The following is a 25,598-nucleotide window of genomic DNA, read 5'->3' on the forward strand; positions in this document are numbered from 1 at the left end:
AAATATGTAACAGTCTCCATACAAATATTTCCTTTGGGGTTTGAAGCATTCACAGGTGGTTTTTGTTAGTTGTTCATTTATAGAACTTTCTGTTTTAAGAGCCATAATAATTTCGTATTACTAGACTGGAAGGTCAAGCTTGTTTGAATTTTGTACACAAAAAATATATATTATACATGGATGTTAGATAGTTGGTAGGACTGTATTTAAAACTGTTAAGTGATATATGAACTGATGATTGCAGTAAAATGTTAAACTGACACAAAATGCAATGATAGTTATGTAGTCAGTGTCTGATTTTAAAGCAAGCAATCAGCAATTATCACAAAGTACAGAGCAGTATACTTGGTTGTCTTCTCAGCGAGTTTATAGCATGTGAATAAATTAATATAAATAGGCAGATGCAGTTGTTTTAAAGTGACACTGTCAAACATTACAGTTCCAAAATTTAACTTAACATAAGAATGTTGTAATCTCATAGAGATTGTTCTCCAGATTTTAAATATGTAAATTTTAAAGTGTATAACTATCACCCCCACCTCTGAAAGAGGAATTACTTTAAGTAGAATTTTGATAAAAACAATGTCCTGTAAGCCCTTGTCTCTTAGATTTTAGTCACCAGTGTAGCTACACCACTCTATCATCACTAGTACAGACTCACTGCACCAGTCCAGTGCATCTACACGAGGGGTTTACACTGGTGCCACTACATCAATGGCTAAAATCCTAACAGAGGCAAGGCCATCTGCTGCTGGTACAGAGCATATACAATTTAAAGTAACAAGATCTGCTCTCAGCTATGCTGACATACAGTAACTCCTCACATAACGTTGTAGTTATGTTCCTGAAAAATGCAACTTTAAGTGAAACAATGTTAAATGAATCCAATTTTCCCAGAAGATTTAATGTAAATGCGGGGGGTTAGGTTCCAAGGAAATTTTTGGGGGGCAGACAAAAGGCATTATATACTGTACTGTACTGTGGTGGGGAGGTGCCCCTGTCTTACCCCTAGGGCTCAGGACTGGGGTGCAGGGTCTGGGAGGCAGTTAGGGTGCGGGAGGGCAGGGTCTGGGAGGCAGTTAAGGTACGGGAGGGCGCTCAGGGTGGGGGTGTGGGAGGAGGCTCAGAGCTGGGGCAGGCAGGAGGTGCAGAGCACTTACCTGGGGCAGCTCTTGTTTGGTGCAGGGGGTGTGCAGGTGGCTCTGCGCAGCACGGCACCGCCCCCATGGCCGCAATTCTGGGAGCCGCGATTCTGGGAGCTGCTCTCCTCCTTCCCCTAGCAGGCAGGGCCACCTGGAATGCAGGGGGCTTTAGGGGCTGCAGGGCCCTGGGCTAAGGGGGCCCTGAGGCCCTGGCCTGCAGCTCCAAAGCCCCTTTTGGAATGTGGCCCTGCGAGCACAGGCTGGAGGACTCAGGAGGAGCACGGGCAGCCGCGCAGCCAGCGGCCGGAGAGAAGCGGCGCTTTCCCCTTCAAAGCGCCACTTCTTTCTGGCCGGCTTTGAAGGGGAAAGTACCACTTCTCTCCGGCCGCTGGTTGTGCAGCTGCCCCTGCTCCTCCATGGCCCGGAGGACTCAGGAGGAGCAGGGGCAGCCGTGCACCCCGCAGACGGAGAGAAGCAGCGCTTTCCCCTTCAAAGTGCTGCTTCTCTCCGTCCGGCTTTGAAGTGGAAAGCGCCGCTTCTTGCTGGCTGCGTGGCTGCCCCTGCTCCTCCTGAATCCTCCGGCCTGTGCTTGCAGGGCTGCATTCCGAAAGGGGCTTTAGAGCTGCAGGTCAGGTCCCTGTCAGCCCCTAAAGCCCCTGCGTTCTGGGTGACCCTGCCTGCCGGGAGCTTCCCCGCTCGCTCCCTCCCTCTGTCACAGAAAATCCAAACAGCTGTTTGGTGGTGGGGGAAGCGCTGGAAGGGCGGGAGGAAGGGAGGGGGAGAAGGTGGAGAAGAGGAACTTGTGCAATGCTCCCTTGTAAAGTCAGCCAAACGACATTATAAGGGAACATTGCACAACTTTAAATGAGTATGTTCCCTAATGGAGCAGCAACGTAACTTCAAAACAACGTTAAGCGGGAGGACGTTAATTGAGGAGTTACTGTATCTTAACTGATGCTGCTGGACTAATAAGGAAGAAAAAATACTTTCAAGTTTCATTAAAAAAAGTCATGGATTACAAAAGAATGATTGGTCAAAAAAAATCAGTAGATTAAAAAATCTGTATTCAGCTTCATAAGAGATTATTAGAAATGAAGGGGAAACAAGTACATGATAGAGGTTTCAGAAATTCCTTAATTTCCAAGCCCGTCTCCTATATTACTCTAAGGCTTTTGAGAGCTAAACTACACTGTGTTGGGGACGATAAATTAAACCATATAAAATTACATACACTAGTATTTCAGAGACTATCCCTTGTCTTCTTGTAGCATTTTAGCTTTTTTGAGAGAATATTAGGAGATTAAGTTAATTTACTTGCTAGTTTGTGGTACAATATATAAATAAATCTTTAATAATGACTGTTGAAGAGCATTTTTAAGAAATATTGATGATTCGTTCTAATATGTATAAAAACCTGTTTTTTTCATACGAAAGCAATCCTAAACCAACTTTAAACATTGTTCTTTGGTCCTATTTATGTATGGAAAGAGCTTTCTCTACTAATCAAGGTTTGGAATAAGAGCAAGATATAGTGCGCCTGCTACATGTACAACATTATTACTCTTATACTGGTTGTTGTTAAGATGAATCTTCTTCCTGTTATACATTGGCCACTACTAGGACAAAGAAATGTTTTTTTTTTTCCTTTTGGCATCAGCTTGACTTGAACTTGGAATATAATGGTGGCTGCTGTGGGGTGGATGTTTTTATTTTTTTATTAAAAACTTTAAAGCATAAGAGTTTCATGACTCAAGAGTAATTTTTTTTAAATGGAAAATGAAAATCAAGTGTTCTAGCTGCTAGTTAATTCATCAACCCCAACAAGAGTGATAAATTTAATTTTCAAAATATCAGGGGATTTAAAAGAAAAAAAAAGAAACAATACTGGTGCAAGTGTGATTGTGATTTTTCTTAATTATGTATTCAAGATAAAAAAAATCTTCTGGCTTATTTTTATTTTTTTAAATAATTATAATAAAATAATCACTTTCTTCTCCAAGAAAATTAAAACCAGTCAAACAATTTTTGGTTTTGACACTACTAAAAAGCCTATTAGGTTTCAATTTTCATAGGTGCATACTAACTGTACCTCAGGCTTTTAATGTGCACATAATAATATTCAATTCAACTATATTCGTTGCTCAGGTCAAGCACTGTCATATTATTGTTTAATTAGACTGGAAATAAAAAAAAGTTGTTACTGTAAACTGGCTTATATTACTAAGGAAAGACAGTGATTCCAAAGTGAAATACCTTTATGTATTTGAAATTTAAATAACTATACAAACAAAAAAAATAACTATGAAGTTGAGAACTTTTCATATTTCAACAAGCTCCTTTCATAAACCACTTGTCCAGGAAAAATAAGTCTAGTATCAGTGATTAGGTTTTTTTGTACATTTGTATTTATGAAGCAGCTAAGCCAAATGAGGACTGTGCAAATTCCTAGTGAAACAAACAAAAACAGAAAAAGAAAAGTAATCTGAAATTGTGTATTTGTGTTAAGTCAGAATCAATATCTTTAGGGTGTAGTTATCTTTATTTTAATCTGAACTGTCAGTCAAAAGCCCCCACCATTAATATGAGACTGTCCCTTTGTATTGCTTGCATCTGAAAAAAGCTAAAAGGGTAAAACCATGTTGGTAATATAATTGTATTAGTTTTTCACACCGTTTTACAGTTTAAGATAGAACCAACTTTGCATTTTATTCCTAAGCATTTTAAAGTTTTCTGTGTCTGTTTTTTACATTTTTCCAGTAATTGAACTATGGCTTCTATTCTAAAAAGTGACATTGTAAAAGTCCATCTTTATTTTTTCTTAGTGCGTTCCAGTGAAACTTTCTTGGTTTACCAAAAGAAAAAACAAAGTTCATCTGTTCGAAGCCTGATCTGAATTCAATGATTTTCCTGACCAAGACAAAGACTTAGAGTGAACCTGTGCTTTTTACAGGGCATGGATTTTAATCCGTAATTAAAATGATTTGAGCCAGATTCTGGTTGTAGTTACACCAGTGCAAACCCATTGCCTCCAACTTGCAATTGAGTTGCATGAGTGACTGACTCTTGGAACTTAATTAGCAATTCTGCTGATGTGCAAGTCAGAATAACATTCTCACAGCTGTGTTTGCTTTGCAGTGTTAGTATGAATAAAGTAATTAAAACTTACAGCCTGATCCTGCAATCCTTATTCATATGAGTATTGCATTTAAACCACTGAAGTTAAAGGAATGATACCTATGAGTAAAGGATGCTTGCAGAAGTAAGTGTTGCAGGGTTAAGCCCATACTTTTGACACTGTCATAAACTTACATGAATCTGAAAGTACAGGTAATATTGGGTCTGCCAAGTGAGCAGATGCTGTTTTTTTACATAGTGATTTTTCAGACTAGAACTACATTTTTAACATGATTAAAAGTTCATTAGGTATATAGAAAAACATAATAAGGGAAAGGATATAGTCATTTAAAAAAGGAACAGGAATGATCATCTGTTACCATACTTAAGTTTTTAGCATGTATAATTAATAGGTAGTGGTTAATAATATGCTCCTACAGGCAGTGTTTTCAAGCAAGAAAAAGCATTAGGATGCTTTGCCAAGATGATTGGGTTGCCTTCCATTCTTATCTCATCCATACGTGAACGGATATAACGTGTGTTGTTGGATTTGCAGAATGTGTCATCTGTGATTGAGGTTATGTTGTTAAACTGCAAAACAAAACAAAGATAGTTTGAAAATGTTTCAGCATCAAAACCTAGATGAAAGTATCTGAATCTTACCAATAATTAATTATGTCTCTCATTTTTTCTTGTTTTTTTTTATTTTGTTGTTTTTGACTCTGACTCTTAAGTTTGTTTGTTTTTATGTCTTCTGAAGGGTTTATTCTATGAGTGCAGTTATTAACCAGTAATTTTACATTAGTACTGAAATCCAGTACATTTTGTTGACAAAGGGTTATTCTATTGCTCATTGTGGCCGGTGACTGCCCTTAAATAAAGAAACAAACAGTAGTGACAAATTCCAGCGTTACAGTTACAATCAGCCACCAAACAGCTAGGAGAACTTCTATTTTACTTTATTCTGAAGAATTATTTGAAATCTCAACTACTTTATTGCTTTTTAATATTTCAAAGATAGGATGAGCACATGTGCTATGGTGCTAAATATATTTAGGTACGTGTTTGTACTAATGTTTAGTTTTCAGTGGAATGTTTTTGGACGATGGTAACACAACAACAGTGTGAACCAAATTGAAAACAAATAATGAAAGAAAGCAAGAATGGTCTTATTTTAGCTAAATCATTATCTGTGCCCTTTGTTGTACAATGTTAAAAAATATTTTGAGACCTGAAGGTGCAGAACACGCAGAGTCTCTGGTAAGTTAAGAGGTACAGATTCCAGTGTGTTGTGTGCTAGATAGAGATATGACAAATTGGTCTGCTTCTGTAGAAAAAAAAAGGAGAAAAAAAATTAGTGTTGATTTTCCTTGATTACACTGTCAGTAGTTCAGTCCCTCCTATGCCAGTCTACATGGGCAGCAGGTATAATAGGCCAGGAGAGACTCATTCTCCCCTGGTGCTGCCGCTGGACCCCCGGTTGTGGGGTTTGGCAGGAGAAGCTTTTGCTTTATTATGCCCCATGCAGGTTCCGGATTGGCTGAGGAGGCGGTATGTGGTATTCAGCTTCCTGGGTTCATCAGTAATCTCCCTGGACTCCAGAGAGACTACTGATGAACCCAAAAAGCTGAGTAGCAGATACCGCCCCAGAACCTGCATGGGGCACATCAAAAGCCCTGGCTGGGATGATTTAGTTGGGAATTGGTCCTGCTTTGAGCAGGGGGTTGGACTAGATGACCTCTTGAGGTCCCTTCCAACCCTGATATTCTATGATTCTAAAAGCTTCTTCCAGATGACAGGTTTCAGAGTAGCAGCCGTGTTAGTCTGTATCCGCAAAAAGAACAGGAGTACTTGTGGCACCTTAGAGACTAACAAATTTATTAGAGAATATAAGAAAGCTTATGCTCTAATAAATTTGTTAGTCTCTAAGGTGCCACAAGTACTCCTGTTCTTCTTCCAGATGAGACGCTTTTCCCTGGGGTGGCTTGGAGTATGGGGAGGGGAGGCGCAGGGGGCGGGTGAGGGGAAGCTCCGGGCTTCGGATGGCCTGGGGCTCCTCCGATCAGAGGTCTCTGGCCGTGGGGGGGGAACAGAGCCTGGGGCTCCACCTGCAGCCCATGCAATAGATATCAGCATTTTTCTTCTGAATACATACCTTGGCTAATATATGTCCATAAAGCCATCCTGTTTAAATGTTCTTTTGTTGGAAGTACTGTATGTAATATGCTAACACAGTGGCTCTCATCTTTCCAGACCACTGTACCCCTTTCAGGAGTCTGATTCGTCTTGTGTACCCAAGTTACACCTCACTTCAAAACTACTTGCATACAACATCAGACATAAAAATACAAGTGTCACAGCAAACTATTACTGAAAAATTGCTTACTTTCTCAATTGTGCCATATAATTATAAAATAAATCAATTTGAATATAAATATTGTACTTACGTTTCAGTGTATAGTATGTAGAGCAGTATAAACAAGTCATTGTCTGTATGAAATTTTAGTTTGTACTTGCTTAGCTAGTGCTTTTTATGTAGCCTGTTGTAAAACTAGGCAAATATCTAGACGGGTTGATGTACCCCCTGGAAGACCTCTATGTATCCCCGGGGTACATGTACGCCTGGTTGAGAACCATTTTTGAGAGATCAAAAAATTTAATAAAACAAGTTCTATTAAACTTCAGGCTTTAATGCCATAGCTTTATTTAAGAGTATTTGAATATGGCCGTGACTAAATATCCTCTAGTGTTAACCTTTCTTGTGATTGTAATGATATTTTGTTGTTGTTGGTTGTTGCTCTGTTAATGTTTTCCCTCACTTTCCATAACCATACTTGTAGCTGAATACCAAGGTGGGCTATGTCCTCCTTGCAGTGAAGAATTTTGGATTGTGACTGGTGTGAGCAGGTGTCATGGTGCTTTCAGTGACTCTTCTATTTTGAGTAATCTCTTTTTGCCATATATCAACATGTTTTTCTGGGTTGCTGTGCCAACAACCTGACATACAAATTCACAATTAGAACCAAATCAAGCCCTGTTTACTTTAGTTACGTAATCACAGCTTATTATGTAACAATGTAATAGCTCTCCATAGCTACAGAACTATTTCCATACAAAAAATTTAAGGTGAAGTTAAGGCTACAAGTATTTTTCACTAAAAGCCTTATTGGGATTGTTAGGATCCTATTAGTAAACCTGAAGATGCTTAGCTCCATATTCTCACTTCTCCTACCTGCATTTCCCAGACTTTTAGGATACTCCTCAGAATTCCCAGTATTAGTAGTTTACTCAGTCCCAGACAAACCAAAATAAGCTACTCAGGCCTGGGATGAACCAATGGAAGCTCATTGAAGATTAATAGGCCTCCTGAGTCATGGGGGTAGGGGAAAATTGTCCTCTCTTGCAGATAATCAGATTTTCTTCCAAAGCCCTCTTTCTACAGAACTCACATGTATAATGCTGGAGGAGGGGGGTACTGAATAAGAATACAGGTAGCTGTAGGAGACCAGGGTGTCATTTTCCTCCTTTCTGTAGATCATCTGAGGTGTGCAGGAAGGACATTTCCGCAGGAAGTATCACAAGACTTGGAGAGGCTGTTCGTCCTCCTCAAATCTTTTAATAAAAAAACTCTTTTAAGAGTGTCTTATTTCAGGAGCTGCTGTCCAATTCACTTCCTAGTGTGTTAAAAAAATTTAAAATTCTGCCTTGGCCCCTGATCTGACCTACCAATTTGGAGGCCAAAGGTACTTTTTTATGTGGATTTTAAAAGTGAGGAGGGCAACATTTTATTTAAAATTAAACTAATTTGCATCATTAACAGAGCATTGCTGTTATTCCATGTACCTTAAATAAAAAGCATACTGTTTTAAAAATCTGAAAAACCTCCTGTACCTATGCTCAGAGTCTTACAGTAAAGTTTACAAATATTTAACAAACACTACATCTATGATGATGGTTATTTATCTAATTTTATGTAAGTTACTCCAATTTTTATAACCTCTGTTACTTACCTTGAAAGCATTTGCTTTGATACCTCTGCTCTTAATTCTGTTGTAATTTGCATTAAATGTAATTAGCTTGGGGGGCAGAACTGGAAGTCTTATCAGTTTATTTTCAGCAAGTGAAAGTTCTTCTAATAACAGAAGCTTTGAAAAGGCACCGTCTTCAATTTCGTCTATCATATTTCCAGTTAAATCAATTCTTCTTAACGTAGCTTTATATAAAGGAAATAAAAACCCGAATATTACATTTAATTTTCATGCTGTGTAAAACGCAGTAAAGCATAATATACTCCTATTATAAGTGGCTCTTGTAGAAATGCTTATAAATATGATTGCTGAACACTTTGCATTATAAGTCCCTGTTTTCAGTTTCTTATAACTTTTTAAATCTTTAATTGTTTGGGCTAAAATTCTCCACAAATGCCTTAGGCTGAAAAACAAAACAAAACAAACAGTTCAGCCAAGAGCAAGGCTAGGGAAAAATAAGTAGTCTTTCCCAGTTAAAATTATATACATCTAACCATTTCATTGAGAAGCTCTAGTGTCTCCATCCTTTTGAGGGAAACTTGAAATTTGGCACAGAAGTTGCCCAGGTTTTAGGGATATGCCTCTGGTCCCTGTGAAAATCCACCCAAATGTGGTCAAGATATAAGTATCTGAAAAACTCTCAGTTCACACATATTCACTAGAGGTTTGTAAAGAGGTTAACAATTAGTGACTGATCCACACAGAGAATAAAAGCCTACTACTTTTACTGGTTATTTGTTATCTCAAGTGATAAGAGGTCTGTGCTGTGGATCTAAGGGTCCTGTTCCAGATGACCACCTATGTGGCGGGTCAGGAGGGTGCCACTTGATGTAGTTTCTGTTTTTTCTGTTTGTTATTTTAAAAAATCAGGAAATTACACTGAAGAAAACTATTCTAAGAATAGTAAGGTTGCCAAGTTAAACATTCAAGGTTTGGAAATGCCATAATAGTAGCTGCCTGTGTAACTTTAATTCAGTCCCCTTGATGTGTATGTTCACTTTAATTAAACACACAGATTCCAAGAGATTTATTCTATCCCCAGATAGGGTGAATATAAGTAAAAAGGCAGGTGAATTTTCAACAAACGTGTCCTTCCAAATGTTAATTAGTCATTGAGGTTAAATAGGTAAATAAAAACAAAAGCAGTTTTTAAAGTCTGACAAAATCCCCTCTCTTTTCTCTCTACACTCTTGGCCTTAGAACTGTCACCATTTGATTAGTTATCTAGTCATTATCTCTTTCAGCCAAGAACATACTTGAATTTCTACAGTAAAAGATAAGCATAAGAAAAATTAATAAATAAAATAAACTTTCCAGGCCTTCTTCATATTTCCAAAAGAATCACAAAAAGGAGCAAGCCCAGTTCTTAAGACAAATGCTTTTAAAGTCACTTTCAACAAAGAAGAGAATAAATAATACTGCATATGAACAAAGAGATGGACTTGACAATGTAAGAGAAATCTTAACTTGTAGAATTTCTTTACTTTTGAGAGCTTGGTATTTAATTTAAACATTTAGCATTGCATTAATGGTGACACGCTTAACTTTAGTTAAGATCAGGTTTCTCTGCTGTATGTTCCTACTAATTAGTTAGGGAGAGCAGGGCAATCTGCACAGAAAAAGGTTTGAAGTAATAAAAGTGTATATTTTCTTTACCTCTGTGAATTCCACTTGATACTTTCTGGTTCCTTTAAGACAACCCATGAACAACTCTACTTATGTGGTTCATGGTATTTGTGAATTAGGGTAACCAGGACTCGGAGCTTTGTCATATATGTACAGCTATGCCCTCCCTCCCCCCGCTCTCCTCCGCCCGCCATAGGTTGGGCTTAGCTAGGTTTCCAGATTTGCTTTTACAATTCCTTTCTAATAGTAGTGTGTTATATATAATACATATTAATGCAATGGTGGAATTCAACAATGAATATGAAATGTATTTTATTTTGGTATTCCCCCCCCAACACAATATGCAAGGAAGAATTTAACTTTAAACTATAAGCACATATCACCTAATTAAAAAGATTAAAGTCTAAATATGCTTACGAATATCAGCAAAATCTGAGACTGCCACTCTCTTTATTTTGTTGAATCGTGCATAAAGATAGGCTGTTTCCTTTGGCAGAGGGGGAATCGCAATAATATCAATTTCTTCACAGTATACCGATCCACTTAAACACACACACAGCAGACAAGTGGGCAAATCTGCAAAAAAAGAATTTTATTTTCTTGTATCAGTAGAAAGCTAAAAGATTGGCAATCAATCTTTAAACTAATACAAAAAATAGAATTTAACTGAGTTAAGGTTTGTCTTCTTTCAGGACTTTATATATTTGTTCTCAAGATAGTAGGGTCAAAAAAGACATCGTAGTCATCAAATCCTTTCTCTTAGACATTCCTTGTATGGAGAATTGCACTTTTCTACTTACATATTCTAGCTTCCTTTTTTTAATCTATTCCTGAAGCACCATTTATCAGAGTTACTCAACTATGTTATTGAATTGATTTGAAATGATTACAGCTGTATAAGCATTCAGCATAACTGATTGTAATGTCACTTGCCTTCCTTAAAAACGATTGCTTTCAAAGTGGAAGTTACGTTAGAAAACAAATCTTAGAAAAGCAAAAGTGTTCACGTGAACCAGTCAGAGAGTGAGACCATAAATAACCCTACATCTTATGAGCATGGCCTGTGTGCTCTGTGCAAGCAGTACATAAATACTTCAGGTTCCTTGGATCCTGTGGCAGATTAGAAATTTCTGGCCAGTTTGATTTACATTGAAAAATATAGGCAATGAATTAATTTATTAAATTAAAAAAGTGAAATTAATATCCCAATACTTTATTAATTGTTTTTACTTTGTCACTGCTGTTTTCATTTCCATTGTGCAAAAGATTTTTATATTAACATAACTGCTTTTTAGAAGTTTGTATGGGAAAGTTGAAGGTTTTGTTAGTTACCTCCTTCCTTGGAGGTTTTTAAGGCTCGGCTTGACAAAGCCCTGGCTGGGATGATTTAGCTGGGAATTGGTCCTGCTTTGAGCAGGGGGTTGGACTAGATGACCTCTTGAGGTCCCTTCCAACTCTGATATTCTATGATTCTGTGAGTAGGGAAATACTTGAAGCTTTTGGCTCGTTGGGAGACATTTTGGGCAATGAGGGAAATGTCCATTTACTGGCTGTGTCTGCTAAAATAATTAGCAGTGAAATACTTAATGTTGGTGTTTACTTTATTTTTAGGCTTCAGACAACTCATTTGATGTAATGGGGCAGTTTGTGCCTTTGACCTTTTGTTTCAGATATTCTGCAGGCTCAGGATGAAAACTATCAATTTCTAATTGTTTCATGTTTTCAAGGGCTGGGAAGAGATGTATAAGAATAGGACAATATTTGGATTCTGGAGCACAATTCTGCAGCAAAGGCAGAAGGCAGCAAAGGATGCTAAGGCAAATTGCACATTCATGAAATCATGGAATATTCAGGCCTTGCCTCAAAGTTAATGTTGCAGCTTTGAATTCAATTGTGCTACAACTTTTGTTTGTTCTAATTTCTAACTCTTTGTGGTATTGAAACCTTTAGTCATCTTTCACATATATCTGGGTATGGCGCATAGGTGGTACTTGTCTTTTTGCTATCCACCTAACAAAGAAGATCCTTCTAGAACAATTGGCAGTTTTTGATACCCATAACTAAATGGCTGCTAGGTATGGGCAAGCTGAGAATTGGTAAGCCTTCAGTTATTTCTTTCCATTGAGAGATTCCTGAGGTTAATACTGGACCCCATTCATTAGCCTTGCATTCAGTCTTTTGCCTGTGATTTCAGATCTCTACCCTTAGACTCCAATTGCTCATTTTGTTTGTGAATACAGGAAATAGTGAAGTGGTTGGAGAAGCATTGTAATCAATATACCATCAACATTGCATGACTCTTTCATTGGAGTTGGAGAGTGCACTAGCTTTGCTCACCGTTGGATGAGAACTAATTGGCAGATGATTCATTTCAGAGAATGTTGGTTGGCTGGGGAAATGTCTGTAGATTGTGGAGGCTATAATTGTTCCTTGATTAAAATGTTTTTAACTTATGATTCTTGTTAAATTATTTGTTTGATCCTGGATTTCTAGATAGCAGTCGTACCCAAGAGTGGTTTGTTTTATTTTATTTATTTTTGACAAGGAGATGGGGGTTTGAGGTGGAGGTTTTATTATTTTTTATTTTATTTATTTTTTCCTTTCACATGTGGACCACACCATGGTTAATTACAGAAAAGCTATTTGTGGGGATACACTTGAAAACTACTGGGAAATTTGAGCTAGTGGAGAATGTACCTGCGGAAACGTTAACCATGATTAACGTCTAAAGCTCTGTCAAGTTAAGCTCTGTCTAGCTACAGTACAGACATATTCTGTTTCTCTCTGAAGTTGAGGTGCTGAGAGCAGATCACTCCCCATAGAAGTCTCTCTACTTTTTCACTTCACCCATTGTCTGGCCATGCCATAAGAAAGACAGCAGGAAATGGATGTGGTGTAATTAGACTGCAATTTTATTCACTGAAGATATCTGAAAGAACCCTGCAATAAATTGTATAATGCAGGTCATGATTATTTCCATAATCACTTCCACATAATCCACAATCTGGTCCCAACCATCCTGTTGTGGGGCTAGGAAAGGAGAGAGATTTTCATGCTGTTCCAGATGTAGGAGTCCCAACATTCCCTCTTACACAGGTCCCTTAAGGGATCCTTTCTTTCAAATTCTTTGCCAGTTCATTTTATCTGATAACTGTATCCGTTCCATAATGATTATCTACACTGGACATCTGGCACAATTATTACTTATGAAGTTGTGACATTATAACCTAAGTCCCACCCCCAAACTCAAACACACACACCCTACTGGGTCCCAGACCTACTGTGAGGAAGGCAAAAAAAATTCACCCCACCCTGTCTTGGCCAATCTGGTGGTGAGGGAAAAATACCTTTCCAGCTCACTAAGAAAAAGAGCGACTAGAGTAATGCCCATGGCCGTTCGTATAGAAATCCAATTCTTTTGCAAATGTTATGGGTGGGTGAGTGGGAGCTGCCAGCCTGATCCAGGTAAAAAACAGCTTCTCCAGAGCTGTGTGGGTTCTAAACACGCTCATTACATTCCAGTCTGCAGAAAGGGCAGTGACCCAGCCCCTGACCTGTCCCTGTTCCCCTCACCTATTGTTAAGAGAGAGCCCTTAAAGGGTAATACCTCTTTACATCTCGCCATCCAGCCAAAGACTCACCACATACAAGCTGCGGTGAGCGAATTTCACTTCAACATGAATTAGTCGAGTTATTTTTGCCTGATTGTCTAGTTCATATTGTTAGCTTTATTATGCTTTCATTTGGCATTCAATATGTGTGTTTTCCTAGAGGATGTGATAGGAGCATCAGATAAACTGGTCTGCATGTATTCAGAAATATATCTGGAGCTTCTTTAAAATTTCCACCCCAGAGTTAGCAGAAATCCCACCGAGCTCATGAAAACCTTGTTTATAAATGAAAAGATGAATGCTATATGCAGTTGTCCTTCACTGAACTCTTTTTTTTTATGTGAAATATTTTATTTTAGAAAGCTTAATAATGTAACTTTTCTATAACTTACTTGTATCTTTGGTTGGTGGTACTTTAGGTACACTCTCATCTCTCTGCAGTTCCAGCTGTATGTTAGAGTCAGGAGAAACAATCATGCCATCTTTTCCCTTTAAGAACAAAGGTAAAAAAATGGAGTGTTCATTAAAGGCAAGCCATTAAACCAAACCATTAAAGGCAAACTTAAATATTGTACTACGGTTTAAAATATGCTGCTTACTATTCTTATAATGAATACTTCTAACTGAAAGGAATTAGAGAAAAACATTGTTTATTTCATGCATTTGGACAGCATTTGATATATACCCAGTTTCCCCTTTTGTTTGTGGGTTTCACACACAGAGAGGAGAAAGAGAAGAATTTCTAAAATAGGAAAATGTTATAAAACAACAAATAATGAGGAGAAGGAGGAGATTTTGGAACAGGAGTATACCTGAAACTGGTCTTAACTTAATCTTAGAAATTGACTAGATTTCAAATTGGCCTTAAACATCAGCATTCAAAAGACTATTTGCAAATAGATAACAATCCTAATACACTGAGACCATCAATATACATAAATAGTCTCAGTAAAATAAAATACACTTCTCAATAAAAAGTGAGAATTTTTCTCCTGAAACATAGAACATGCTAATATCTTTTATCAAGTGTATGTAAACTTTACTTTCCAAACCTATCCCCTTGCAGATATTTGCTCCAGTTCAGCAAGGTACTTTAACCTGGTGGCTAAGTGTGTGTCATTCCCTCAATAATGACTAGCTGACATAGAGGAAGACAACATATTATTGCTATTAGTTACTCCATTAGCTTAGGTGGTAGAGGTCTCTGTATTGTATGTAATGGTTCTAACTCTGTTGATGACCAGAGTGTGGATAGCAATTCTTAAATTTTGTTTTTCCCTTTGCTTTTTTAAAAATATAGGAAATTAAACCACAAAATACAATACTAAAGGAACATTAAGGTTGCAGAATGAAGCACCCAAAAGTTAGGAAATGCTAAAATTAAGGTTGCCTATGAAACATCAGTTGTGCCCCGTTGTGTGTATGCATTATGATACGGTCTTTAATTATATGATCACATACTAGTTTTTCTACTGGACTCCTGCCTTATTCAGTTCACAGGATGGTTCTTTGTTGGCAGTGAATCTGTTTGTACAGGGAAAGGAGACTTGTCTGAAAACCGGCTGCTTCCTTTGTTGCAGAAGTTGGAAGGTGTGTACCTATTCTGGGTACTGGGATGGTAAGGCCCATCACTTCAACTGAGGCGGAGGACCCACAAAGCCCAGTCAGCAAATGATTACAGGGAACAAAACCTCAGTCTTGAAGTATTACTTTGGGTACAAAATTAACTTTAGTGAGTTCCGTGAAAAGAGAGTAAGTTTGGTTAGCACCTAAGTTCCAAACTAGTTATGAAATCTTTTGTATGTTAACAGTGTTTTCCATAGTTCCATATTCCACTGTTTGCATGGCACAGTTGTAGCCAGTGTCGCAAGATATTTACTTGCCAGATGTGGTAAAGATTCATATGTCCCTTAATGCTTCGCCCACCATTCCAGAAGACATGCTTCCATGCTGATGACAGGTTCTGCTCGATAACGATCCAGAGCAATGTGGACTGTCGTATGTTCATTTTCATCATCTGAGTCAGATGCCATCAACAAAAGGTTGATTCTCTTTTTTGGTGGTTTGGGTTCTGTGGTTTCCGCATCAGAGTGTTGCTCTTTTAAGACTTCTGAAAGCATGTTCCATACCTCATCTCTCTCAGATTTTGGAAGATACTTCAGATTCTTAAACCTTGGGTCAAGTGCTGTAGCTATCTTTAGAAATCTCACATTGGTACCTTCTTTGCATTTTGTCAAATCTGCAGTGAAAGTGTTCTTAAAATGAACAATGTGCCGAGTCATCATCAGAGACTGCTATAACATGAAATATATGGCATTATCTCCTGTAAATGTAAACAAACTTGTTTGTCTGAGCGATTGGCTGAACAAGAAGTAGGACTGTGTGGACTTGTAGGCTTTAAAGTTTTACATTGTTTTGTTTTTGAGTGCAGTTATGTAATAAAAAAATCTACATTTGTAAGTTGCACTTTCATGATAAAGAGATTGCACTACGGTACTTGTATGAGGTGAATTGAAAAATACTATTTCTTTTGTTTATCATTTTTACAGTGCAAATATATGTAATATAAAGTGAACACTGTACTCTTTGTATTTTGTGTTGTAAATTGAAATCAAATATTTGAAATATAGAAAAACATCCAAAATGTTTAATACATTTCAATTGGTATTTTATTGTTTAACACTGTGATTTAAATTGCGATTAATCATGATTAATTTTTTTGAGTTAATCGCGTGCGTTAACTGCAATTAATCGACAGCCCTACTTTTATACTGATAAAACTGCATCCAAAGTAGATAGTTTTGCTGGTTTAATTATACCAGCAAAACCCACCTAGAGTTAAAAGTTTTCCTGGCATATTTATGTTGATTAGGAGTGTGTGTGTGGGGGGGAAATCCTACCGCTAACTGACAAAGCTATGCTGGCAAAAGCCATAGTGTAAATGCAGTTACATGAGCAAAAAACCTCATTTGCTGATATAAACTCTACCTCCACTAGCCAATGTAGCTATACTAGCAAACCCTTTCTATTGTAGACAAGGCCTCGGTTTCAGTCTTGCTGCTGCTGTTTTCTGGTAAGTAACCTCTTGCAGAGCCTAAGACTATGTTTACACTACCGCGGTAAGTCGACCTACGCTACGCAACTCCAGCTACATGAATAACATAGCTGGAGTCGACGTACCTTAGGTCGAGTTACCACGGGGTCTACACTGTGGGGAGTTGATGGGAGAAACTCTCCTGTCGATTTATCTTACTCTTCTCATCGGGGGTAGAGTACAGGGGTCAACTGGAGAGAGATCTATCGATTTAGTGGGTCTTCACTAGACCCGCTAAATCGACGGCCAGTGAGTCGATCTCAGAGCATCGATCCCGGCTGTAGTGTGCATGTAAGTTCCCTTCAGAGAAGAGCTCATTAGTGGTTTCCACAGGAGGCAGGAAGTTTATCAGCAAAACAGTAAAACTGATTATATACAAAATACTGTCAAATACACAAGTTTTATTTTACTTAGGTGTAAATTGCAGCAACAGTAGATACATTATGTTCAGATGGAAATTGAATTTAGAAATATAACAAACATATACATTTAAAATTGATGCTGCTTTGACATTCTGCCCAGAGTTATTAGGTGTGAAGTCCATGATCTCTGTTGTACCTGCACTAAGGGTTTTTTGGAATGCTGCCTTCATAGTAACGTAAATGTAGTGCTAGACCTTGATGTAAGAGATCTGGATGTTCTTCTTTGAACAGTCGTTGCTGCATAACTAGTTAATTTGCAACTACATAAGAATATAGAATTGCTCCAGGGATTTTATGATACATCAAGTCTGAATTACATATACTTAAAAAAAATCTTTGTAGGGCAAATCTTTTACTTAGCAACTGGCACAAGTAGTTGGAGAGAGTGCTGAAACGCTGTAGGACAAGCAATTACTGCCCAACCAGGCCACACAGTAGCTGTGGAACAGCAATGCAGGTGACAGTTTATCGTAATGGCTGCAGTAGGCTCCATGGCCTCTTACACTGTGGCAAGTTACAAAACATTCAGTTTGTGAATACCTGGAGGATGAAGCCTAATCACTAGCAGCAAGCATGGATTTACTAAGAACAAATCATACCAAACCAGCTTGATTTCCTTCTTTGACAGGGTTATTGGTTTGGTGGATGTGGTGGACATAATATACCTGTACTTCAGCAAGGCTTTTGACACAGTTCCACATGACATTTGATAAGAAAGCTGGAGAAATGTGGGCTCAGTGGGACTACCATTAAGTGGATACAGAACTGGTTAAACAACTGCAAAGAAAGAGTAATGATTAACGGAATGCTGTCAGGTTGGCAGGAGGTTTCAAGTGAAGTTGCATAGGGATCTTTGCTGGGTCAGGTGTTTAACATCTTTATTAATGAGCTGGATGTAGGAATAGAAAGCATACTGATCAAATTCACTGATGACACAAGGCTTGGGGGAATTGCCAACACTTTGGAAGATAGAGCTAAAACTCAAAGGGATCTTGATAGCTTGGAGAAATGGGCTATAGGCAACAAAATGAAATTTAACAAAAGACAAAGGTGCTACACTTAAGGAAGTAAAACCAAATGCACAAATACACAATGGCAGATAACTAGCTTGGCAGCAGCACTGTTGAAAAGGATCTGAGAGTTGTGGTATATCAGAACCTCAACCCGAGTAAGCAATGCAATGCTGTTGCAAAAATAATAATAATATAAAAAGGGCAAATGCAATTTTAGGCTGCACTAACAGAGGCATAGTATGCAAATCACCATGGGAGGTGATAGTACTGGTCTACTTGGCTCTGGTTAGGCCTCAATTGGAGTATTGTGTCCATTTTTGGTCACTCGTGTATAGAAAGGATGTAGAGAAACAGGAAAGTATCCAAAGGTGAGCGACCAAAGGGATGGAATGCAAGTCATATGAGCAAAGGCTGAAGGAACTGGTTATGTTTAGTATGGAAAGAGGAGATTGAGGGGAGATTATAGCAGTCTTCAAATGCTTGAAATACATAAAAAAGATGGAGAAAAGTTATTCTCTCTTTGCCAGAGAGGGCAGGACAAGAAGCAATCGGTTCAAACAACAGCATAGCAGATTTAGATTAAATCTCAGGAAAAATTCCTAACTGTAAGAACAGTAGGACAATGGAACATACTGCCTAGGGAGGTTGTGGAAGCTCTTTCACTGGAGGTTTTCCAAAGAGGCTTGATAGCAATCTGTTTTGGATGGTTTAAACACAACAAATCCTTCATCTTGGCAGGGGGTTAGACTAGATGACCCTTGCAGTCACTTCTAAACCTATGGTTCTGTGATTCTAAGAAAGATCTTTGACTCTACTCCTATATTTTGTCTTCCATCCCTTTTGCACATTAGTCCAGCTGCCAAAAAAGAAGCTATGAAGGTACAGGCAAGATTTGCACATAAGTATTTTAAAAAAAAATTGCCTTTTTACATATAAAATCTGGTGCCATCTGACAACTTTCTCCTCCCTCTGTAAAGTCACTGACTCACCACTCTAAAGCACGTTAAGGGTCACTCCATATAGCTGAAGGTTTATTTTAAACACAAAGAAGTAGTGCTTGTATCGTGGTTGACATTTGTTACTTACAGTGAGTTAATAAGTTTCATCATATTTATTCACTTCTGAGAATTTTTATAATCAGTCCAAGCCATAATGAATTAAAATTGCTGATATGAATAACAATGACAGTGAATCACAACTTGCAATGTGAATGAAATATTAATATCTTTACATACATCTTAAAAACTAATCTTCAAACCTTTATGAACAGAAATAATATTATAATAGAAAAAAATTATGGTGTTACACAGATATAATGAACACATCTTAAACTGCTGAGTTAGCATTCTTCTTTTTTCATTACTTGGTAATGAATTTCTCTGTCCTGGAGTTTACATGAACCAGTTTGCTGCCCCTATTCCTCCTATTTTTAAGTCATTCTTTGAAACTTTCAGATGTCTTTCCTCTTCTGTAAATAACTTAATTGGCCCCATCCATACAATAAGCAAATTTATATTGGGCCCCTGTCTCCTTTGTTGCTGTCTCTGATGCACAGAAGGCCCCCCAACTGTACCTTTCTCCCTACTACTCTTAAAAGAGCTCTGGCTCAGTGCTTTGCTCCTCTTCCTGCTCCCAACGTATGAGAATAGTAGTGGCCCAATCTCTGCCCTACCCTTTGCCTCCATTTTTCTTTCTTTGAAAAATGTAGTGTCTCAAGCTACTCCATTCCTCCTCTCCTTCCTCTTCAAAATAGTATCTAGGCTATTATGCTTTAGTCCACCCTGTTAAAGAAGCGCCATGGTAGGGCTAGAGTTCTCCTTGATCCTCTCTTCAGCCTTAACTGTTCCAAAAAAACAGAAAACAGGAATCAGACCCAATGACAAAGCTGAACTCCACACTGAACTGTCTCATTTTGTTGGCTGGCAAGCTCTGCCCCCTTCGTTCTGAGTGTTTGCTTTTAATTTTTAAGTGATAGAATTTGTTTTGATCAACAATTATTTTCTTTTGTAGAATGTAAAGCTTAGTTGACTCTGTAGGTAAAACAGCACATATGTATATGCAGGTTTATGCAGATAAGAGTTAATTAAAATGTCAATCCTTTTTGATTTTTCTTTTTTTCTAAATTTAGTATTTGTGTTTGACAGAGTGGAGTTGTGCATCCAAAGAGAGAGCTAATAACATATATTATGGTTTCAATTAATAAATGTTATAATCAGTTTCATCTCAATGTTTATCTGAACAGAATACTATATTCACTTTAAAGAAAGGCTTTACAGTGGTGATATTTTCACACTTTTAGTAAGGGTATGTTAGCATTTCTGTTAAAAATCACTATTTTCAGTGGTTTATAACTGAGTTTAAATACATTGCTACAGATTGAAATTGGCCATATGAAACCTAGATTTTCAGTTGGGCATGTACAAAAGTAATAGGCCAGAAAAAACTGTGGTCACGTGTTTTGATTAGGTTCAGTGGTAGAAATAGTCAGGAAGCAAATAGTCAAAAATTATTGGGCCTCTTAAATTATTGATCGTTTTTACCTTTTTTTTTTTTTTTTAAATTTGGAATTTTGGAACATATTTAGACATACTTGTAGCACATAAGGAACTATTTTATTTTTTTGTTGCAAAGAAATATTTGTCTGTGGAAAACTGTTTTGATGGAAATAATGACCAGCTGCATTCCTCACACTTTACTATGCAGAGTGGCCTACAGTAGACTTTCAGTTTAATTATATGCACTGTTTATATGGACTTTGATTTGGGCATTTGAATCAGTCAAGTACATATCTACTGACATTTCCCCCATTTACATATATGCCTTCTCATTTTGCTTTTTGGTCATGAAGTAGTCTTCCTCTTATCAAAATAATTTAAAAAGTAAATATCATCTGATGCTTTGCCTGCTTATATTAAGCTTTAGTCTTTTCAGTAATTTTGTAAAGGCTGTTGACTTCTTAGGTAGCTATCAGTTGTTCATACATCTAGTTTAAGTGGTCTCCAGTTCTTTCATTTGTGTAAATCAATGGTATGGTAACCAAATAAACACCTGATATAGAAATGATTCACACAAATTTAGAATAAAGCAAAGATCTACTGTATGCTTTAGGTTAACAGCTGAACTATTTGAAGAAAGATGAAGTGAGAGGAATTAATGTAAAAACAAGTAAGATAAGACTTGATTGTATAATTGCTGCAACCCATAACCTATACTGATTGACTAGAGGTGGTAGATGAGTCATTTCTAGCACAAATAACAGAAATATCCAACACAAGATCTGGTAATAATAGGGGACTTAACTATTGGAAAAGTAATATAGCAAAACACAAAATTTCCAATAAATTTTTGGAATGTATTGTTTCAGAAAACAGACAAAATAACCAGGGGAACAGCCATTTTAGACTTCATTCTGACCAACATGGATGAATCGGTTGCACATCTGAAGGTAGAAGGCAATTTGGGTGAAAGTGATGGTGAAATAATACATTTCATGATTCTAAGGAAAGCAAGAAGCGAAAGTGGCACAATAAAGATTCATAGATAGAATTAAAAAAAGCAGACTTAACGAATTTAGAGAACTGGCAGGTAAGATCCCATGGGAAGAAAATCTAAGGGCTGGTCTACACTGGGGGGGGGGGGATCGATCCAAGATACGCAACTTCAGCTACGCGAATAGCGTAGCTGAAGTCGAAGTATCTTGGATCGAATTACCTGGGGTCCAGACGGCGCGGGATCGACGGCTGCGGCTCCCCCGTCGACTGCGCTACCGCCGCTCGCTCTGGTGGAGTTCCGGAGTCGACGGTGAGCGCGTTCGGGGATCGATATATCGCGTCTTAACGAGACGCGATATATCGATCCCGGATAAATCGATTGCTACCCGCCGACACGGCGGGTAGTGAAGCCGTACCCTAAGGGATTAAGGAGTTCAGGAGATCTGGCAGTTTCTCAAAAAGGCAATATTAAAGGCATAACTGCAAGCCAAAATATGGAAAGAACAGGTTAAAGAATATTTAGATAAGTTAGATATATTCAAGTTGTGCAGGACAGATTAAATTCATCTGAAGGTGCTTAAGGAACTAACTGAAGTAATCTTGGAAACATTATCAATTATCTTTGAGAACTCCTGGAGGTTAAATGAGGTCCCAGAGGACTAGAGAAGGGCAAACATAGTACCCATCTTTAAAGAGGGAAACAAAAAAGACCAGCAGAATTATAGACCAGTCAGCTTAACTTGGACACTTGGAAATAAACATACTGGAACAAATTATTAACCAATCAGTTTGTAAGCACCTAGAGAATAATAGGGTTATAAGGAATAGCTCTCAGGGGTTTGTCACAAACAAATCATGCCAAACCAACCTAATTGTCTTCTTTGACAGGGTTACTGGCCTGGTGAACGGGGGGAAAGCAGTAGATTTGGTATATCTTGAATTTAGTTAGGCTTTTGACATAATTCCACATGACATTTTCATAAGTAATCTAGTGAAATATGTATGGTCTAGATAAAATTACTTTAAGGTGGTGCACGAGTGGTTGAAAGACCATCCTCAAAGAGTAGTTATCAGTGGTTTGCTGTCAAACTGGGAGGGTGTATCTAGTACGATCCCATAGGGGTGAGTGCTTGGTATAGTACTATTCAATATTTTCCTTAATGATTTGGATAATGGAGTGAAAAATATACTTATAACTCCAAGCTCAGAGGGGTTGCAAGCACTTCAGAGGAAAGGGCTAGAATTCAAAATGATCTTTACAAATTGGAGAATTGATCTGAAATCAACAAGTTAAAATTCACTAAAGACAAGTGCAAAGTACGTCCCTAAGGAAGGAAAAATCAAATGGGGAAGTAACTGTCTAGATAGTAGTACTATCTGGAAAAGATCTGGGAGTTATAGTGGATCACAAATTGCATGAGTTAACAGTGTGATGCAGTTGTGAAAAATATTCTGTGGTGCATAATATTCTGTAGTGCATTAACAAGAGTGTTGTATGTAAGACATGAGCGGTAATTGTCTCATTCTACTCAACATTGGGGAGGCTTCAGCTGGAATACTGTGTCCAGTTCTTTAGAAAACCAGACCTATGAGCAAAAGTTAATAAAATAAAATTAAAAAAAAACAAACAAACTTGAGAAAAGAAGACTGAAGGGGGACCTGATAACAGTCTTCAAATATATTAAGGCTATTATACAGGATGGTGGTAAATTGTTGTCCATGTCCCCTGAAGGTAGGACAAGCAGTAATGGGCTTAATCTGCAGCAAGGGAGATTTAGGCTAGCTATTAGGAAAAATGTAGTAATTATAAGGGTAGTTAAGTTCTGAAATCGGTTTCCAAGGGAGGTTGTGGAATCCCCATCATTGGAAGTTTTGAAGACCAGGTTGGACAAACACCAAACAGGGATGTCTACGTCAGTGGTGCTCAGTGGCTGCTTGTTCAGGGAAAGTCCCTGGTGGGCTGGGCCGGTTTGTTTACCTGCCGCGTCCACAGGTTCAGTTGATTGCAGCTCCCAGTGGCCACAGTTCGCTGCTCCAGGCCAATGGGAGCTGCAGGAAGCAGGAGGAGTCTGAACAGAGCTATGAGATTTGTATTTTACGCTGACACTTCGCACTAAATCTTCCTTCCTTTTCTTGAGTATATCTCTTGTTAAGTACCTGACTTCCTGGGTATCAGGATTGACAGCAGCATCACTCACAGTTGGTCATTAGGGGGTGCTGAGGATTGATGTAGTGCACGCTTTCTCCTCTATCCCCCTCAGCCCATACAAACGGAGTATTAATATTGCAATGATTCCCTATTGTTGCTTGGTAGGATACAATCACTCAGAGCTATTATAGACTATAAGTTAAAAAGCAAAAGCTGTATTATATTACAATTGATTGTGTGCCAGCTTGAAAGAACTGCTATGGTTTATGATATATTACATGTATGGTACATACTTTCATGAAAATGTTTCAAATACTACTATAACATCAAAACAAACAAACAAAAATCCTGAATTAAGACTAACTACATGCTGATTTTCAATCTTTGGCTCACCTTGTCTGTTGGACATGACATATCCTTTTGAGGTCTCTGAAATACCTGGGCACACCAGGGTAAGGGATCTAAGAATGATGTGTCAGCCATCAATTTTATGATTGCCTATATCTCTGGGTTTTTCAGACCCTTAATGAAAACCATAGTTAAGAATGCTTTTGTGATTTTATTTTTGCTTTGCTTCAATTTTTAAGCGATCCACCTTTTCCCTATCATTACAAGAATTTTCTGTAAAGTGTGTATACATGGATCTGACAACTAATTCATTCATAATGCTTGTCCGGTTTTTAAAAGATTATATAACTAATTTATAATATAAATGAAATACCTTTTTCTTTATTGCATCCTGGGATTTGTCTTCATAATCTTGTTTAAATAGTTCTTCGAAAATGTCTGTATCATACTCATAAAGATTGAGTGACTCTTGTTGAATTGGTGGTACTAACTTCACCAAAGGCACAATGAAAAATAAAAAAAAGATAGTCTGCAAAGTCGTCATTTTAGCAGAGAAAATGAGTCTGGCTTTTTCTGAGCTGGAGAAGAAATGGTAGTGTTGACTATCGAGAACACTTTCTTTGTGACTGGAAATAAAAATGCAATCTGTCAAAACAATATTTAAAGCCTAGAGGACTTGTTGGCAGGGATTTCTAACGCATAAGAAACAGGGATCAACTTTTAACTCTTGGTATTCTTTAATTAGATGTTAGCCCTATAAAAATCTCCACTTAACAGCAAAAGAAATATTAAGAAGTAATAAATAAAAGCTTACTAGTTTCCAAATAATGAGGGCAATGCTGACCTCATTGCAGTCACTTACATTTAGCAAGATATCATATTTCTTTCATTTTTGTTTGATAGCCAGAAAATTTTGTTAAACAGTATTTGAAATACTTGGCATGCATGTGGTTAAATTGTTAAAAACAAAAAGACTGAGTCTTATTTAGAAGTTCAAAATAATGATTTTCAAAGCTAATTTAAATTAAGAAATTTGTAGTCTTTTGTCTATGGAAACTTTGGATTTGAAAATGAACAAAAGAAAAATGCGTATATTTTTTTTTAATTGAGAGGACTTCATTGTTTGTACCCTCACTGAAAAAATCAAGAAGTAATAAATTTCTAAGTAAACTTGAAAGGTTTCTACTGTACTTTCCCAGTGAAATTGATATGGTAGATACTTTAGTTAAAACTGTTTTAGATGAGCTGTGGATTAAGATGTTTTCTTAGAAAAGCACACCTACCGTTGTAGCAGAGTTTGAGTTCTCCTGTGATTTTCTTCAGTATAGATATTGTTATCTATGCATTAATCCCACGTGGGTGAATAAGAGAATAAAGCTGTGGTTTATTTCCAAGATGCTGAAACAAATACTACTGCAGAGATTGCCAGCCTTAAAACACTTCCCATGAGGTAAAGAAGGCTGTGCTAGCATTCTTCCCGGGTGAGAGGTAATATTCTGGAGCAGGGGGTTGTACTCAGACTAATTTTAATAAGTGGTAATTCTGTCTAGTTCATCTAAC

The 25,598-nt window shown here is 37.6% G+C and overlaps 2 protein-coding genes across 4 annotated transcripts in view; one reads left to right on the forward strand and one right to left on the reverse strand.

Moving 5' to 3' along the window:
* CENPP (centromere protein P) overlaps nt 1-25,598 on the forward strand; it is a 329,199-nt gene that overhangs the window by 36,484 nt on the left and 267,117 nt on the right. The window lies entirely within an intron of this gene.
* On the reverse strand, nt 3,037-25,514 carry OGN (osteoglycin). Its single transcript, XM_034775711.1, has 7 exons — nt 25,322-25,514; nt 24,412-24,664; nt 13,914-14,010; nt 10,328-10,486; nt 8,267-8,469; nt 5,488-5,583; nt 3,037-4,847 (listed from the first exon to the last, which is right to left on the reverse strand). Exons 2-7 carry the CDS (start codon nt 24,580-24,582, stop codon nt 4,677-4,679), a joined length of 897 nt encoding a protein of 298 aa, XP_034631602.1. The 5' UTR covers nt 24,583-24,664; nt 25,322-25,514; the 3' UTR covers nt 3,037-4,676.

This window comes from Trachemys scripta, chromosome 7 (assembly GCF_013100865.1).
Source record: "Trachemys scripta elegans isolate TJP31775 chromosome 7, CAS_Tse_1.0, whole genome shotgun sequence".
NCBI lineage: Eukaryota > Metazoa > Chordata > Testudines > Emydidae > Trachemys > Trachemys scripta.